This window comes from Coregonus lavaretus (assembly GCF_964263955.1).
Source record: "Coregonus lavaretus genome assembly, contig: HAP1_SCAFFOLD_524, whole genome shotgun sequence".
NCBI classification, from domain to species: Eukaryota; Metazoa; Chordata; class Actinopteri; order Salmoniformes; family Salmonidae; genus Coregonus; species Coregonus lavaretus.
The window spans coordinates 8,394-23,901 of record NW_028164985.1 but is presented as its reverse complement, the minus strand read 5'-3'; the positions used below and the strand labels follow the sequence as shown (position 1 = coordinate 23,901).

The 15,508-nt window shown below is 45.6% G+C and overlaps 1 protein-coding gene across 1 annotated transcript in view; it reads right to left on the bottom strand.

Annotated features, from left to right (window-relative positions):
• Window positions 1-11,525, bottom strand: part of LOC311116386 (ankyrin-2-like) — a gene marked incomplete at both ends in the record, with an annotated part of 131,810 nt that extends 120,285 nt beyond the window's left edge. The window contains 1 exon segment of the mRNA XM_084191464.1: window positions 11,391-11,525. Within this exon segment, the coding sequence (XP_084047590.1) occupies window positions 11,391-11,525 (135 nt within the window).
• Between the last annotated feature and the right edge of the window lie 3,983 nt (window positions 11,526-15,508).

Sequence of the window (15,508 nt, the reverse complement as noted above, 5' to 3'; positions counted from 1 at the left end):
ACCGCCAGCCATGTAGTGTGCATCCCCTTCACCTGAACCCCCCAACAAGAGCTACCCTTCCCTCCGACCCAAGGTCTCTGCAGCTTAAAACAGTGTGGAGTCCAACTGTGTGATGATACTCCCTGGTGTGTGGACCAATAGTATTGACAGGGACTCTGTGTTTGTCCCAAAAACAGCCCTAGAACCTGGCCTGGAACCAGCGGGGGAAATTAAACAGAGACTGAAGTCACTAGGTCATTTTAATTGGTGAGACTCTAATCTCACCACCAGATATCCCTGGCACACTGTTTATCACGACACCTTACCAAGCGAACACAGAGGAGACTGGAGAAGCACTACGGACTGTGTGTTGAGATGCTGAACCTAGCTGGAAATAGCTGTCGGGGCGCCCACATAACAGTGACTCTGTGTAACTTACTGTAGCTCTTCAGGGAGAACAGGTGGAGACTTTACGGTAAGTACTGATGTTCTTGCGCGGATGGATGGTATGGAAAAACGCTTAGTACTTAGAAACATCAATATTCAGTGATCACAAATGGACAAAGATAAACGGATGACTCATATGAATGCCACTCTGCTGGTTGGGAGTAGCAGCTAGCAGCAATATTACACATTTCAGACCTAGCTGGTTCTACCTGTGGTCCGAACTCTGTATTTCTGGACCCTGGCAGTAAAAATCCAATCAACACCCCGCTCACATTTCTCTCTAGATTCTCTCACCATCCCTCCAGCGCTCTCTACCTGCCTCGTTTTGCTGCATTGCATTATTGATACGCCTTGACTTGGGCGGCTGTTAGCGAAGCCGTTAGAGCGTTGGGCCAGTAACCGAAAGGTTGCTGGTTCGAATACCTGAGCTGACAAGGTAAACAATCTGTCTATGCGCCCTTGAGCAAGGCACTGAACCTTCATTTGCTCCAGGGGAGCTGTACTACTATGACTGACCCTGTAAAACAACATATTTCACTGTACGTGACAATACAACGTAATGATATATTTGCAGCAAGAGGCAGGGAGGGACTTCACAGGCAAAATTGGGAAGTCTAAAGTACAGATTTTTTTATTATTCCCCAACACCCAGAGAGAGCGTACTTGGTACTGTATGTAGGGCCTGTGATCATCGGAATGATATGAACCAACTTGCCCAAGACTCACATCTGGCAAAGGAATTTGCTATGGTGGTTTATTTGGTGATGAAGTGGAGGAATATTTGGTAGTTAAGGTCATTTGGAAGATCCTAACACTGAACTAAATGAGCTAGAATGTAATGAGGCATGCAAAATGGTAGTGAGTGTTGCATTATTATCATTTGAAATGAATGTCCACTCTGTATAAGACTAAAGATTTCAGAATGTCAATACAATCCTCTTTGCCATCTTCGTCTGTGACATACTCTACATCAGTGTTTCCCAGCCAGGGGTACAAGGACCCCTGGGGGTACCTGACCTATCCACAGGGGGTACTTGAGAAGACTTATGAGACCATAGGCTTACTGGTAAAATGCACATGAGGTACTTCAGGGGTACTCCGGGCAGAGCAAAATGTACTTGGTGGTACAGTAACCAAAAAAAGGTTCCCCTCGGGTTACCATGGTAATTTGACTCTACTGGTCCTGAGCTACTGTTTCACATAGCGCCATGGTAGATTAGACTGTAATCCTGGATTTCCCCAATCCCAGTTAAGAGCCAAACAGGGTATACAGTACAACCATAAACCAGTAGTAACACCACATCCAGACAGAAAACTGATTACTACGACTGCATAAATTCTAGATTTTTCAGAATCCGTTTTTCGTAGACTTTGACAACGATGACAAATTCACAGTGATGACAATACAGAGAATTCTAATACTGTATGTAAAACTCACCAAATACACATTAATCATGTAATCTAAGCTGTCAAACAAGCTCAAAGCAAATGCAACAGTACATTCCACAAGTTCAGACAGAAAACCGATGTTCAACCTATTTACTGATTACCGTAGCTACAGTAGTTGAAATGCCGGCAGAGACACTTTGTACTACATATGCTACATCCACATAATGTACACTGTGCACTAATCCACAGGAGTCTAAATGGAGGAGGAAGGAGAGGGCAAGATGGTGGGAGGCAGAGAGTAGAGAGAGGGCGTGGCTTAGATTATCATCCAGCATAAACAATTCACCCTAAATTGCGTCAGAAAGGGATCCAGCTGCAGAGAAGCAGATTTAATGTAAAAATAGGTCAGTACTAACACCATGACGACCACCAGGCCCTAGGTCAGTACTAACACCATGACGACCACCAGGCCCTAGGTCAGTACTAACACCATGACGACCACCAGGCCCTAGGTCAGTACTAACACCATGACGACCACCAGGCCCTAGGTCAGTACTAACACCATGACGACCACCAGGCCCTAGGTCAGTACTAACACCATGACGACCACCAGAACCTAGGTCAGTACTAACACCATGACGACCACCAGGCCCTAGGTCAGTACTAACACCATGACGACCACCAGGCCCTAGGTCAGTACTAACACCATGACGACCACCAGGCCCTAGGTCAGTACTAACACCATGACGACCACCAGCAAATAGAAACAGGGAACACAAAACAGGTGTATCTCTCCTGTGACTCACACCCACATACAGCAGGTCAGGACCTGCCTGGTACCCAGCTCAACTACCAGCCTCTGAGGTAATAGTATATCTCTCTCACCCACATACAGCAGGTCAGGACCTGCCTGGTACCCAGCTCCTTCAGGGTTACTCGTTACTCCCGAGTGGCGCAGTGGTCTAAGGCTGTGCCACTAGAGATCCTGGTTCGAAACCAGGCTCTGTCGTAGCCGGCCGCGACCGGGAGACCCATGGGGCGGCGTGCAATTGGCCCAGCGTCGTCCAGGGTAGGGGAGGGAATGGCCGGCAGGGATGTAGCTCAGTTGATAGAGCATGGTGTTTGCAACGCCAGGGTTGTGGGTTCGATTCCCACAGGGGGTATGAAAAATAATAATGTATGCACTAACTGTAAGTCGCTCTGGATAAGAGCGTCTGCTAAAATGTAAACTACCAGCCTCTGAGGTAATATTATATCTCTAGCAGTTCTAGCCATTTTAGCCGAACACCCAAAATGTACAATATTTGTAGAGCCTTTGTCTTGTATAAGCATACATATCATACACAGGAGGCTGGTGAGGGGAGGACGGCTCATAATAATGGATGGAATGGACTGAATATAATGGTATCAAACTCATAGAAACCAGGTGTTTGATGTGTTTGAGACCATTACAATCATTTCGTTCCAGCCATTACTATGAGTCTGCCCTCCCCATTTAAAGTGCCACCAGCCACCACTGATATCATACCTCAGTCTTCAGTAATAACCTATGGTACTGTAAGTGAATGTGCATGAGTAGATAAACATTAATGTACAGGTAACTGCCAAAATAAAGGAAACACTTGAGTAAATGACGGATACAAAGTAAATTGAAAGCAGGTGTTTCCGCACAGGTGTGGTTCCTGAGGTAATTAAGAAATTAACATGCCAGCATGTTTAGGGTCATAGGATGACAATGCCACCATCCAGAGGGCAGGAGTGGTCACTGAATGGTTTGATGAGCATGAAAACGATGTAAACCATATGCCATGGCCGTCTCAGTCACCAGACCTCAACCCAATTCAACACTTATGGGGGATTCTGAGATGGCTTTTTCCATCGACAAAACACGATGTGACGGAATTTCTCATTGCATTGAAGCTGTTCAGGCTCGTAGTAGCCCAACGCCCTATTAAAACGCTTTATGTTGGTGTGTCATTTATTTTGACAGTTACGTATTAGACATTTTTGTCATTTAGCAGACGCTCTTATCCAGAGCAACTTACAGTAGTGAGTGCCTACATTTTCTTACCTGTCCCCCGTGGGAATCGAACCCACAACCCTGGCATTGCAAGTGCCATGCTCTACCAACTGAGCTACACGGGAACCAACTGAGCCACCCGTATGTAACAACACAATACACAAAGCACAGCAACATCCATGTACTTGCATTGCGAGTGTCCCGGCAGCATTACAGACCTGTACACCTAGAATATAATGGACCCAAAAGACCACAGTCAAAACAGGGAGAGTAGTATTGTACTGCCCAGGGGTCCTAGGGCCAGATGTATATCCTCATGCTAAACACACGTGTACACACACACCCTTCTGACTCCTATAGATGAAACTGTACTATACTGTCCTCCTATACTGTAATTGGAGACATTATTAGTGTAATCATCAAACTATCAATTCCACTAACAACTCTAAGCATCTCCATATCTATACTTAGACATATTTGCATGACAGAAAATAAAGCATGAGTATTAAAATGTGTAATTTGGGTAGCATGAGAAAATCTCTAGTGAAGAGGTGTTATCGTAGTCAAGGTAACGTCTCCCTGAGGAAAAGCTATTCAGAACAAAGGTAGAGATTGAATGACTCGGACAGTATAAGCAGTTTTTGTAGAGCTCAGTAAAGCAGGACTCCACAGTGCAGGCATCCTGTAGTTTCTCAAGGTTGGTACAAATTAAGTGAGGCACCCTGTAAACCAAAATCATGCAGATAAAGTGATATGTTAGGGGATTAGGGGAAAATGGTTACAGTTTGTGTGTGTGTGTGTGTGCTTGAAGGACGTATGTGGGTGTAACTGTTTACTATATGTGCCAGCATACATAGAGGTGGCCAGAACCTTGTCCCTGGATTTAACACCAATCGCTTAGTGACGCATCACAGAAGACTGTCGACTGTGTCGCCGTCTGAGGAGAGACACACTGTTCAATTATTCATCAGCACAGCTTTTACCAAGGACATCTCCCCGTCATCCTCCATACCTCCACATCCAGGCCAAAATCATGGTACCTCTACCAAGCACGGGTGTATTTTGCTGGGGTAAGTACAGCAGTGGTGTCCCCCTCCCTGGTTCTCTTGAATCCGGCCACAAAACATGTATCGGTCCCATAATCCATAAACACATAGGATAGGGTGTCCAATCAAAAACGGCAATGGGTAAAATATGTTAATTGTGTAGATAATCCTCTAAGAAAACCAATGGTCCAAACCTCATGTCTCTCTATCATAATCCGTTCAAAAGTTCTTGGAGTTTTTACACTTGTAGGAGGGCCAGACTTGGGTGACTAAATCAATGGCCAGAGAACAAAAGTGGTCAAAAATCTGGAAAATTGCATTGCATCAGCAAGGCTGGATTCTGTGCAAGAATTAAGGCTACTGGCTACCTGACAGGATCAGTTTCCAGTTGAACTCGTCATCTTTCTTCTTGAATCCGCAGGACATAAAACAATATAGAGGTAAGATAGGTGACGAGACATGACATGTAGTATTTTCATATTTTAGTATATACTTTTCATATTAATTTAAAATTCCTGCTCTTTTTCAAAGATTTCTCACAAAAACAAAGGTATCTCTGTGAAATGTCAAAGGAGCACTGAGCATACAGCAAACTTTTTTATTTTCACAGCCTTTTTACATTTAATTCAGCTCAAGTCATGCTAATTTAGCTTTGCGCGACCCGTGGAAACAACTTTGAAGACGACGACCACAAAAATGTAAAATCCTCTAAATGTATGAGAAACCTGCACCACTATGTCAGCGAGAACTTTTAGTGTAATCTCACTCCTGTGTGTTATTAGTACACAGTGAGATAGGGTGCATCAGTGCTGCTCTGCAGTGCAGTGTCAGTGGGTTACCATAGTACACTGATGCAGGGAGGGAACGTGTAAACTCATAATGTGAGGATTAACTCCGGATGTGTCTCCACTCAAAGTACCTCAACTTGGCCCATCGCACAACTGGGTAAGAAGACACAAAAGGGGTGGAATGGAATATAAATTAGAAAGTAAGTAAAAATTGATTGATTTAAGTATTATTATTTTTTAGAAAAAAAAAAGGGTGATAGCAGCTCACAGAAATGACCGAAACAACTGTTGTCACAACTAGTCATGCCAACTGATGTCAGCTTATGACCACTGACTTCCTGTCACTGTCATGACACCATCAGCTATTTGGCTAGAAATAACCATCATTTCCTAGAATTGGTTACCTTTTCCCTTTCCACACAAAGAGGACGCTACATAGCTACACCAGCATGGTGAGAGAGGACCGGGCCTCCTGGCCAAAACACACAGATGGGAGACAGGATGTTTTTCACTGAATCTCTCTTTTTCCCTTCCCCCTGTTGGACAGAGCAATGTTTTCTTTGGTTATGCCCTCAGTGATGCAATTACAACACACATCTTCTGTCCTGCACCAGACTAAGAGATAGAGGACTGCTGCCAGTTCAGGTCATAGAGGTGATGAAGGGGCATTACTGTAGGACGGACGTCACTCACAGCCAACCAAATGGACAAAAGCCAGCTAGTCAAGCTTACTGTAGATGGGACAGACACACACATGCAGACAGACAGAGCCACACACACACACACACAAACACACACTGACCTCCAGTTCAGTAGTAGAGTCTGGACACATAGTTTCATGAATGAAATGACAGCCATCGCTCTCCGAATGACAACATCTGGTCTTTGTACTAGTTGGCAACAGAGATGAAGACAAAGCCCTATTAAGATATTACTCTGAGAGGTGACAGTCTGCTTAGAGACTGGTGATGCATGAAACCATTCATATCCCAAAGGAAATGTGTTTATGTGGGGAGGGGAGAGAAAAAAAGAGAGAGAGAGAGAGGGAGAGAGAGAGGGAGAGAGAATGAGAGGGGGGGGGGGGGGGGGGGGGGGGGAATAGAGGGAGAGAGAGTTGATCACTGTCCGCAGTGCAGGGAGACACCTGCTGCCCTCCTCCTCCTCCTCCTCCTCCTCCTCCTCCTCCTCTCCTCTCCTCATCCTCTCCCTCTCCTGACACGGCACGGCCACAGGAATATTGATCTGATGCTAAGTATTCATACTGTGTCTCCTATTCACACTGTATAATGTAGTAGGCCACTGCCGGATATACTTGGTCTACTGTACTCGGAAATAATGTGTTTGCGTGTGTGTGTGTGTGTGTGTGTGTGTGTGTGTGTGTGTGTGTGTGTGTGTGTGTGTGTGATGCTCATAATGCAAAATAGTAGATTTATTTATACTCTTCACTGTGTCCAGCTTGATAACAGTCATTTATAGTCTCTTCACTGTGTCCAGCTTGATAACAGTCATTTATAGTCTCTTCACTGTGTCCAGCTTGATAACAGTCATTTATAGTCTCTTCACTCCGTCCAGCTTGACAACAGTCATTTATAGTCTATTCACTCTGTCCAGCTTGACAACAGTCATTTATAGTCTATTCACGCTGTCCAGCTTGATAACAGTCATTTATAGTCTCTTCACTGTGTCCAGCTTGATAACAGTCATGTATAGTCTCTTCACTGTGTCCAGCTTGATAACAGTCATTTATAGTCTCTTCACTGTGTCCAGCTTGATAACAGTCATTTATAGTCTCTTCACTCTGTCCAGCTTGACAACAGTTATTTATAGTCTATTCACTCTGTCCAGCTTGACAACAGTCATTTATAGTATATTCACGCTGTCCAGCTTGATAACAGTCATTTATAGTCTCTTCACTGTGTCCAGCTTGATAACAGTCATTTATAATCTCTTCACTGTGTCCAGCTTGACAACAGTCATTTATAGTCTATTCACTCTGTCCAGCTTGACAACATTCATTTATAGTCTATTCACTCTGTCCAGCTTGATAACAGTCATTTATAGTCTATTCACTCTGTCCAGCTTGATAACAGTCATTTATAGTCTCTTCACTGTGTCCAGCTTGATAACAGTAATCGAAACTAAAGCTACACAGTCAGGGAGCATCAACTATTCTAAAAGTGATGGACACATTTTGAGTGCGGTAAAGACCGAACGCGGCCCGTGGGAAAAATAAGCTTGCCACCCCTGGTCTATTCCCCCCCCACTTCCCTCAACCCCTCTGACTTTGAAGCGCTCCAAACAGACAAGTTCCAATGTCCATACTAGCACACTACATAGAATGCATGCCTATTGCTTCATTGTTCATACTCAGTGACATGCCAGTGTGGACATTGGGACAAACCCTAGTCTGTTTCCATCTTGACTGAACTGACATGAGGTCAATTGTTTTGGCATAATAGATCATTGATTGCTGTCGATGTAAACTGAACCAGAGAACTTGTTCCCCAAACCCCAAAATGTTATCCATGAATCCATTTTAGGACTGTAGAGTTCACCACATCAGAGAGAGCAGCCCAACGATCCCAGTCATCATCATCTCCTCTGACTCCAGTGAACAACACAAAAACAATGCGCAGCGAATCTCCCCAGCAGGTAAAAGGGTCCCGCGTCTAAATCTGACTACCGGATTTAGACTGGTTAGAACTTAGAACAAAGTAGCCTAAGGGTTAGTTTTGCCATGTAGAGTGTATTGTCTGGTTCAGAGTAGTCTATACTCTGAACCAGACAATACAGACTCAAAATAAGGTGTGGTTCACGATAACTCACACAGTGTTCACAGTAATGACTTGAGATGTGAGCAGGTGTGGTTCACGATAACTCACACAGTGTTCACAGTAATGACTTGAGATGTGAGCAGGTGTGGTTCATGATAACTCACACAGTGTTCACAGTAATGACTTGAGATGTGAGCAGGTGTGGTTCACGATAACTCACACAGTGTTCACAGTAATGACTTGAGATGTGAGCAGGTGTGGTTCACGATAACTCACACAGTGTTCACAGTAATGACTTGAGATGTGAGCAGGTGTGGTTCACGATAACTCACACAGTGTTCACAGTAATGACTTGAGATGTGAGCAGGTGTGGTTCACGATAACTCACACAGTGTTCACAGTAATGACTTGAGATGTGAGCAGGTGTGGTTCACGATAACTCACACAGTGTTCACAGTAATGGCTTGAGATGTGAGCAGGTCTTATTTTCCAATACTGCTGCATCAATCTCCTTAGACACAGCAGAACAGTCATGTATCTGTCTATGGACACTGTGTGCTTGGGTAGAAACTGAAAAAATAGACATGCACACACACCCACACAAACACACAAACTCGCTCTATACCCGGACCCAGTTGTGTCACACTGGGAACCACAGGACGTCCCAGTCAATAAGGTAAGCACACCATGTACTGGAACACCAGTTAGTCCCCCAACACACCATGTACTGGAACACCAGTTAGTCCCCCAACACACCATGTACTGGAACACCAGTTAGTCCCCCAACACACCATGTACTGGAACACCAGTTACTCCCCCAACACACCATGTACTGGAACACCAGTTACTCCCCCAACACACCATGTACTGGAACACCAGTTAGTCCCCCAACACACCATGTACTGGAACACCAGTTAGTCCCCCAACACACCATGTACTGGAACACCAGTTAGTCCCCCAACACACCATGTACTGGAACACCAGTTAGTCCCCCAACACACCATGTACTGGAACACCAGTTAGTCCCCCAACACACCATGTACTGGAACACCAGTTAGTACCCCAACACACCATGTACTGGAACACCAGTTAGTCCCCCAACACACCATGTACTGGAACACCAGTTACTCCCCCAACACACCATGTACTGGAACACCAGTTAGTCCCCCAACACACCATGTACTGGAACACCAGTTAGTCCCCCAACACACCATGTACTGGAACACCAGTTAGTCCCCCAACACACCATGTACTGGAACACCAGTTAGTCCCCCAACACACACACTGGTGCCTATCCCTCCCTGTCCTCCTGCCCCACACAAACACACCTGCATGTCTGCCCCCCCCCCCTAGGGATGTATAGTGGTATAAAGATGTAAACTACTATAAGAGGGGATGTGTGTATATATATATATATATATATATATATATATATATATATATATATATATATATATATATATATATATATATATAGATAGATAGAGATATATATATATCTATATATATATATGCTACACAGAGACAACGCATCTATGCTGCGATCAGCCTGGCGTGTAGGGTACCAAGGTACTGCGTAGACTTACTGGCACCGCACCAGGACTACATCACAGGTAGGGATTGGTGCCAGGAGAGGACGTCCAGGGAGGATGCCTGTCCATGGGCAGAGATCGATGCCTTTCTGAGCATGGATGTGGGGAGGGTAGAACATTTTTAGTTGGTGGTGAACTTCTGATTCTTTTGAATGGTGGTGCTATTGGTTGGAGAGATGGCAGCTGAAGAATGGGTATTCCTCATCCTTTAGCTGTGGTCACAGTAAGCAGTGGATGTGGTGGTGTAGATGGTGGTGGTGTAGATAGTGGTGGTGGTGTAGATGGTGGTGGTGTAGATAGTGGTGGTGGTGGTGGTGGTGGTGTAGATGGTGGTGGTGTAGATGGTGGTAGTGGTGGTGGTGTAGATGGTGGTGGTGGTGGTGTAGATAGTGGTGGTGGTGGTGGTGGTGTAGATGGTGGTAGTGGTGGTGGTGTAGATGGTGGTGGTGTAGATAGTGGTGGTGGTGGTGGTGTAGATGGTGGTAGTGGTGGTGGTGTAGATGGTGGTGGTGGTGTAGATGGTGGTGGTGTAGATGATGGTGTAGATGGTGGTGGTGGTGTAGATGGTGGTAGTGGTGGTGGTGTAGATGGTGGTGGTGGTGTAGATGGTGGTGGTGTAGATGGTGGTGGTGTAGATGGTGGTGGTGGTGGTGGTGTAGATGGTGGTGGTGGTGTAGATGGTGGTGGTGGTGTAGATGGTGGTGGTGTAGATGGTGGTGGTGGTGTAGATGGTGGTGGTGGTGTAGATGGTGGTGGTGTAGATGGTGGTGGTGGTGTAGATGGTGGTGGTGGTGTAGATGGTGGTGGTGTAGATGGTGGTGGTGTAGATGGTGGTGGTGGTGTAGGTGGTGGTGGTGGTGTAGATGGTGGTGTAGATGGAGGTGGTGTAGATGGTGGTGGTGGTGTAGATGGTGGTGGTGTAGGTGGCGGTGGTGTAGATGGTGGTGGTGGTGTAGATGGTGGTGGTGTAGATGGTGGTGGTGGTGTAGATGGTGGTGTAGATGGTGGTGTAGATGGTGGTGGTGGTGTAGATGGTGGTGGTGGTGTAGATGGTGGTGGTGGTGGTGGTGTAGATGGTGGTGGTGGTGGTTCAAAAGAGACATGATAGGGAGATGGAAATGGAGAATGGGTCCTCACACCTGGGTGGAGTTGGTTAGCTTGGTTTCAGATATGAAAGATGGGTGGAATGATGGAAGATGGGTATTCCTCCTCATACCTTGATGATGCGGTTGATGATGATGGTGGGGTGAGAAGGTATGTGACTATGTGGAAGGTAATAGTCAGGAGGTGTTGGATGTGAGAATGGGCAGGTGAAGGCAAAACATTATGGGTACCGAGCTGTCTATCCCTCGTACCTTGCGTTTGCGCTCAGCCCGTTCCCGGGAACGTATCCTCCTCTGACGGGCTTTCTCCAGAGCCTTCAGGTCAGGACCCTGCTGCTCCACCAGCTCCACCCTGGCCTTCTTAATGTGGGCCGCGGCGTGCGCCATGGCTGAGTGCTACCTTCTATTACAGCGATTCCAGAAAAATCTCCCCAAACCTCCTTTAAAATTCCCCCAAAGACTCCCAGAGTCCCAAAGAGCAGCAACGCCAGCGAAGGGTTAAAATAAATAGATTCCCAGCGGGTGACTTTCCGCCGAGAGCAGGTAGACGTTTGAGCCGAGCCGTCCGCTCCCACAACTCTGCGGGAAAGCAGAGGGGGAGGACGGAAAGAAGAGAGAGAAAGAGAGAGAGGTGTAGCCACTAGTCGTCTATGCCTCCAGCTACCACCACCACATATGAACTGCTCTTGCTCTACATACAGAGCCCCACTCCCTGGAACTCTGCATCTGATGTTTGGAGTGTGTGTGTGTGTGTGGATAGAGAGAGGGAGAGAGAGTGATAGAGCGAGAGAGAGGGAGAGAGAGGGAGAGAGAGAGAGAGAGAGAGAGAGAGAGAGGAGGGGGCAGGTCTGATACACGCCACCAGAGGTAAGCTGAGAGAGAGAGAGAGAGAGAGAGAGAGAGAGAGAGAGAGTTAGAGAGAGAGTTAGAGAGAGAGAGAGAGAGAGAGAGAGAGAGAGAGAGGGAAAGAGAGAGAGAGAGAGAGAGTGAGAGAGGAGGGGGCAGGTCTGATACACGCCACCAGAGGTAAGCTGAGAGAGAGAGAGAGAGAGAGAGAGAGAGAGAGAGAGAGAGAGACAGAGAGACAGAGAGACAGAGAGACAGAGAGACAGAGAGAGAGTTAGAGATCCAGCTGCTGTGGGAATCTTCAGTTTTAGTATCTGTCTGTCAGTTATCCCAAATACAAGACTTCCCCACTAATCACGTAATGGGGGTAGAAAGAGGTGAGGGAGGGGGATACGGTGGCTGAGAACACTGCTTACATTTGGTTGGAAGGAGCCATGTGCGCCGAACCGACGGGGACACAGAGGAGATACAGGAAATCTCCCTTAAATACCTTGCTCTTCCCCCCTTACAATGGAGTAAAATGGTACAGTCTGCTGCTGCAGATTTCACAGCTCGAGCACACATACACATACGTCAGATTCATTCCTTACTGTACACAAACACTTCTTTGCCTAGAGCCATGAAACAAATAAAGGAGTGTATAAAATCTAAGAATAGTATGAAAGCACCAGCATTACGATTCCACAGCCAAACAGGAAAATAGTAATATATTTCAAGCGGTGTGTGTGGGATTAAAAACTAAACGCGGCATTATTATTCGATGCGTATGTACTGTACAGTTACATGTGGTTTAAAAATGTTTGTATATCCACATGCTTGGAGTATAGAGAGGCATGTGAGTGTGTGTTGGCTGGAGAGGAGACGCAGCACTGGTGATGGCCATAGTGTGCCTGCCACCTAGCACTGGCATCAACTCCTACATCCTACACCCTCACACCCAACCAGTGTTGGGGAAGCTACTCTGAAAATATAGTTTACCAAGCTGCCAATTACTCACCACCGGAAGAAGTTACGCTAAACTAAAGCTACCCTTAAGAAAAATACAGTTGACTTAACTAAAGTTACTTTGAAAAGGTAGTTCACTACATTCAAACTACTTCATGGAAAATTATCATATGTACATCTGAAATTTCATAGAATTCAAATTGCCAAAACAGATTACTCTGGAGTCAGATGTTAACAGAATGTGTAATTTAGCCTATTAAACACAACAAAATATGTTTGAAGTGAGAATTAGGCAGGTCCGATGCCAAAAAATTATGGAAATTGTGTGCAGCAGTGTGTAGTTCCAGCAGTTAGCTACACCACTACAAGTAATAACTACTGAAAATAGTTCAACTACCACTACATGCAGTTCACTACTCCCCAACACTGCACCCAACACAGCTTACTAAGAGAGAGAGAGAGAGAGAGAGAGAGAGAGAGAGAGAGAGAGAGAGAGAGAGAGAGAGAGAGAGAGAGAGAGAGAGAGAGAGAGAGACATAGGTTGAATGTGACCAGAGGACATAAAACGAGAGGGAAGGAAGAAGAGATGGAGAGATATATAGAAAAGAAAGAAGAAATGGGGTGGAGAGGGAGAGGGAGAGAGAGAGAGGAATATGAAAGGGGTGGAGAGGGAGATAGAGAGAGGAATATGGAAGGGGTGGAGAGGGAGAGAGAGAGATGAATATGAAGGGTGGAGAGGGAGAGAGAGAGTAATATGAAAGGGTGGAGAGGGAGAGAGAGAGGAATATGGAAGGGTGGAGAGGGAGAGAGAGAGAGGAATATGGAAGGGTGGAGATGGAGAGAGAGAGAGGAATATGGAAGTGTGTGGAGAGGGAGAGAGAGAGGAATATGGAAGTGGGTGGAGAGGGAGAGAGAGAGGAATATGGAAGTGGGTGGAGAGGGAGAGAGAGAGTAATATGAAAGGGTGGAGAGGGAGAGAGAGAGGAATATGGAAGGGTGGAGAGGGAGAGAGAGAGAGGAATATGGAAGTGTGTGGAGAGGGAGAGAGAGAGAGGAATATGGAAGTGGGTGGAGAGGGAGAGAGAGAGAGGAATATGGAAGGGTGGAGAGGGAGAGAGAGAGAGGAATATGGAAGTGGGTGGAGAGGGAGAGAGAGAGAGAAATATGGAAGGGTGGAGAGGGAGATTGATAAGGATGAAGAAGAGAAAGACAGAGAGGAAGAAAGAGGAATGGACACACCCATCCTCACCCCTATTCAGTCTCATTGTATTCAGACACCCCTCCTCACCCCTATTCAGTCTCATTGTATTCAGACACCCCTCCTCACCCCTATTCAGTCTCATTGTATTCAGACACCCCTCCTCACCCCTATTCAGTCTCATTGTATTCAGACACCCCTCCTCACCCCTATTTAGTCTCATTGTATTCAGACACCCCTCCTCAACCCTATTCAGTCTCATTGTATTCAGACACCCTTCCTCACCCCCTATTCAGTCTCATTGTCTTCAGTGACAGTCCATGTGATAAATCAGTCTAGTTTCTCCTCTCCAGCTGAGCGGCAGGGGCACTGATATCTACATTAATATCAATAATGTCATGTGACCATCGAACAAGACCGACTAAAGGAGGAGGAGCAAGAGTTCATCATGCAAATATCATTAGAATCATGGGAATGTCAAAAGCCTTATTAGAAACGGCTGCACTCCCACACATTCAGAGAATATACTTCTGTATTCACACCATAACACCACCATCTAAATACAGAAGGACTGGAATAAGTAGAGGACATCAACTGATGTGTTAGTACAATCCATTGATATAGAGATCTGTGATTTCTACTTCCATAGCCAACTATGTCCTCCTACATTATAATCACCTCAGCTACTCTAGTATGCAGCTAGCATTTCAAATGCCACTGTTAGGAACAGAACAGTGAGTGCAATATTAGTTCTTACAGAGAGAGAATCCTTCTGGGTAGCACCGATGTAGCATTCACGGCATGTGGTCCTTTGTAGCTCAGTTAGTAAGGCTGTAATGCCAGGTTAGTGGGTTCGATTCCCAGGACCACCCACGCGCAAAATGTATGCAAGCATGACGGTAAGTCGCTTTGGATAAAAGCGTCTGCTAAATGGCATAAATAGAGAGAGAAATTTACTGCAGCTTAACATGAATCAAAACATGACTAAAGCTTACATAAGCTAGCATTCATCTAAGGTTTTGTTATGAAATATGACAGTACAGACTCTCCTTTCCGACAGTGAATGTTGGCAGCTTAATTTCAGCACCACAGACAGGGTTTTGTATTGTATCCTACTGACTTGAACATGACCCCACACTTAAATGTAAAATCTTGTGTGGATTTGAATGTGAAGTCCTGTCCATGGTGCTGAAAGCAATGCTGGCAAAGAGAGCAATGGGGTTTAGATCAGTTCACTGGCAACTTCACATTGTAGTACAATAGAATAGAGCACCATTTGACCCTCTTAAAACATACACAGATGGCATACTTATTTATTTTACCCTTATTTTAACAGGTAAGTTGACTGAGAACATATTCTCTTTTACAGCAACGACCTGGG